Raw genomic sequence first — 3,456 nt, forward strand, 5'->3', positions numbered from 1 at the left:
AGCAACCCCACCAGCTGCAGTCGCAAAACGCCCTACAAAGCAGGACATGCATGCAGCTTCTGACGTCTGCGGCCACACTGCGCTACAAAGCCCAGAAAAACCAGGAGCGGAAACAATGAGAATCAAGCTTATAGACGCCGCATAGGTCCACGACCAGCAAGTTTTCGAGAAGAGGCAGCCGTTAAGTGCACATCAGTTCATTTTGGATGACCGGTTTGTGCGATTATTTCCCCACGTTGAAAAAATATATATAAAAAGACTCATGCAGGGGCACTTTAATACCCCGACATGGCGACGGCAAGAAAAGGGAGAGAGCTTTTTACTATTTTGGAAACTAGCGCGGACACAGAAAGTACCACGGTGTGCGACAGTCAAGACTCTCCGCTTAATCTTTCAGCCGATGTGAAGTGGTTCGAAATCCCTTACAGAAAGCCCGACTCGGACGAGGAAGACGAAGTGCGGGAGGAGGAGGAGGACGGCGAGGGGGAGAATGGATTCACGAGCACGGCAGCCGCGGCGGAGACTGCAGACGCGGCCAGCTTCATCGCAGGAGGAGGCTGCAACATAATTTTGGTCACTGGTAGTAATGGGATCAAACACGACGAGGAGGAGTACGCAGAGGACTGTTATTATTCCACATCCACTAACTGCTCTGATACCACCTCAAACGATTCGGATATTGATTTCTCCGATTTGGAGGAGGAGGAGCGCAGGAGTTTTTTCAGCTTTGAAGATGACTTGGACGATGACTGCACTTCTCCCGACTTCTGGGGTGAACCTGACCAGGTCATTTCAATCGAACCATTCTCCGCTGTCAGCGGCCCTCAGCACTCGCTGGGGGACGATGCTGACACCCGTGACTATTTCCGGATACTCTTCCCAGATTCTCTTTTTGAACACATGGTAGAACAAACAAACAAATACGCCCTCTATCGGCAAAGGAGGAGTGGAAAATCAGACCCCCACTGGCACCCTACAGATGTCAGAGAGATGAAAGCTTATGTAGGTCTGAATATTCTTATGGGCATCAACCAGCTTCCGGACACTGGGATGTACTGGGCCAGTGACATTTTCATAGGCAATGCAGGCTTTAAAAAAACAATGACAGCCAGGCGCTTTGAAAAGCTCACCCAGTATCTCCAGCTGTGTGACCGTGAGTCTGAGCCTGTGCGGGGAGAGCGTGGTTATGATGGCCTCTTCAAAGTCAGGCCTCTCCTTGATGTGGTGGAGAACACCATGTGGGATGCATACACGCCCAATCGCTGTTTGACCATAGACAAGTGTGCCATTGTCATGAAGGGACGCTTCTCCCCCACCCAGTACATGCCCTCCAAGCCACTGAGGAAGGGGCTGACGGTGTGGATGCTGTGTGACTCACGCTCAGGCTACTGCCACCGGGCCAAGATCTACGTAGGCAAGCCCAGTGAAGACGAGGCAGCGGCTTCCCTGGGCTACAGGGTGGTGACCTCCCTCGTGCGTGGCCTGGAGGGTCAGTACCACCATCTCTTCATGGACAGCTTCTTCACCTCAGTGCCCCTCCTCCAGCGGCTGCTGAGGGATGGACTATACGCCTGTGGGCCCACCATGCCAGGCCGCAAAGGTTACCCAGAGGTCCTACGTCCCCGTAATGTAGGAAAACTGTCCCAGGGTGAGTTCTACCAGTGCCAACGGGGAAACCTGGTTGCTACAGTGACACGGGATGTCAAGGTGGTTAGCTGCCTCTCCACCAACTCTGCTCCAGGGATTGTGGGTATCAGTCCAGGCCGGCAGCAGCAAGAGACAGACGGGGAGGGTGAAAGCGACAGCATGGAGAGCTCAGGTTTGTCTTTCGGTGTACCTCGACCTCTGCCCTTGCTGTTGTACCAGGAGAACATGAGGGGCGTTGACCTGTGCGACCAGCTGAGGGAGTGCTACCAGGTCGGCAGGCCCTGTAAGAAGTGGTGGCGCTACTTCCTGTGGTTCTACGTCAACCTGTGCATCGTCAACGCCTACATCATCCTGCGGGAGAGCCGAGGGGGAACGCCACCAGCAGGCTTCAACGGCAAGCAGTTCACCCAGCGTCACTTCCGGGTGCGCCTGGCACAGCAGCTGATTGGAGACTACCAGGGGGCGAGAGGCATGGAGCGGGCAGCACGCAAGAGACACGCAGATTCACCCATAGAGTACGGACACCGCCTGGAGCGCATGTCAGAGCGCTCTCGCCGCTGCAGGAACTGCACCAACAAGGGACTGCGACATGAAAGTGTCTTTGGCTGCAAGATATGCAATGTCCACCTATGCAGGGGAGGATGCTTCTCTGAGTTTCATAAATAAATTTGAACTTTTGTTTTTATATCCTTTGTGTAATCAAACAACTTGTGTCAAGGGATTTTTTAATCAGTAAAACTATTTGTAATTCCAAAGGTTACCACTACAAGTGCACAATATAGTCACACACTTTATGTAGAGCTAGTTTTAGGATAGAAGTATTATTGCACGTATAATAGAGAAAATAAATGGAGAAACTGTAGATTATTTGAATTAGTATAGAATGTTTTGGCAACTTGCCTTCTGTAACTCTGACAGAATTGCCTTGTGTCACTTTTTTATACGTTTAAAATAATGAGAAGGATTTTATATGAAAAAGAAGAAATTGACTTTTCTGCACTTACGATAGATCAGAAAATGTTTACTATGGGAAGTTTATCTCTCTGCTTTTCCAAAATAAAAACTTCATTATGATGTACTTAACTGAATCACCTGTTTCTTTATGTGCCACTGAAGGCAAGAAGAAAAATAATGTTAATAAAATGTGAGCTTGAAATCAATCTACACTGGTTTGAAATAGGCTCAGTTTTGGACGCTCCTGTTCCTTCACATATATGAAAATCTGTGTCTCCGGTCCTTCAAGGGGACACAGCTTGGAGCAATTAGAGAGTAGAAAAAGCCCCTCAGTACTCTCCAGCCAGCGGACCTAGTGATGCCATTTCTTCCTCTAACCGCACTACAGACACAGCCATCTGTGGCTCTATTACACCAGGTCCAAACCCAGAAAGTGGTACTTGTTACTGACATGATTGGAAAACGGAAGAAAGATGGCAGAGACACTGGCAGAAGATTCTTAATGTCAGATTGTTCAGAGTAAGATGAGTGAGGACATTCATTTAAATCATGTAAATCGGCATGGACACAATTAGTTAAATGAGGGTGTGCTGGATCAAAGCGGTTCCTGAAATCCCAAGAGAGGAGGACAATTGAATTAGGAGATATTCGTGACTAGTTAAACATAATGTTGTGTGTTTTTGTCAAAGCTTTTCTGTCCACACTGGTATCAGACTTACGAGCTAAAGGCTGTATATAGGCAGAGATAGGCTGCTTCAGCGGGTCAGACTAGTCGTCTCCTGTGTCTACTTCTGAGGTCTCTCTCTCTCCTCCCTCTCTCTCTCTTTAGCACACTGTCTATCTCTCTCTCTCTCT

The 3,456-nt window shown here is 49.0% G+C and overlaps 1 protein-coding gene across 1 annotated transcript; it reads left to right on the plus strand.

Annotated features, from left to right (window-relative positions):
* The first annotated feature begins 288 nt into the window (after positions 1-288).
* LOC118325422 (piggyBac transposable element-derived protein 4-like) lies at positions 289-2,313 on the plus strand. The gene has a single exon (XM_035658100.1). It carries the CDS (start codon positions 289-291, stop codon positions 2,311-2,313), a length of 2,025 nt encoding a protein of 674 aa, XP_035513993.1.
* The last annotated feature ends 1,143 nt before the right edge of the window (positions 2,314-3,456 follow it).

This window comes from Morone saxatilis, unplaced genomic scaffold (assembly GCF_004916995.1).
Source record: "Morone saxatilis isolate NCDOM2014 unplaced genomic scaffold, NCSU_SB_2.0 Contig16, whole genome shotgun sequence".
NCBI classification, from domain to species: Eukaryota; Metazoa; Chordata; class Actinopteri; family Moronidae; genus Morone; species Morone saxatilis.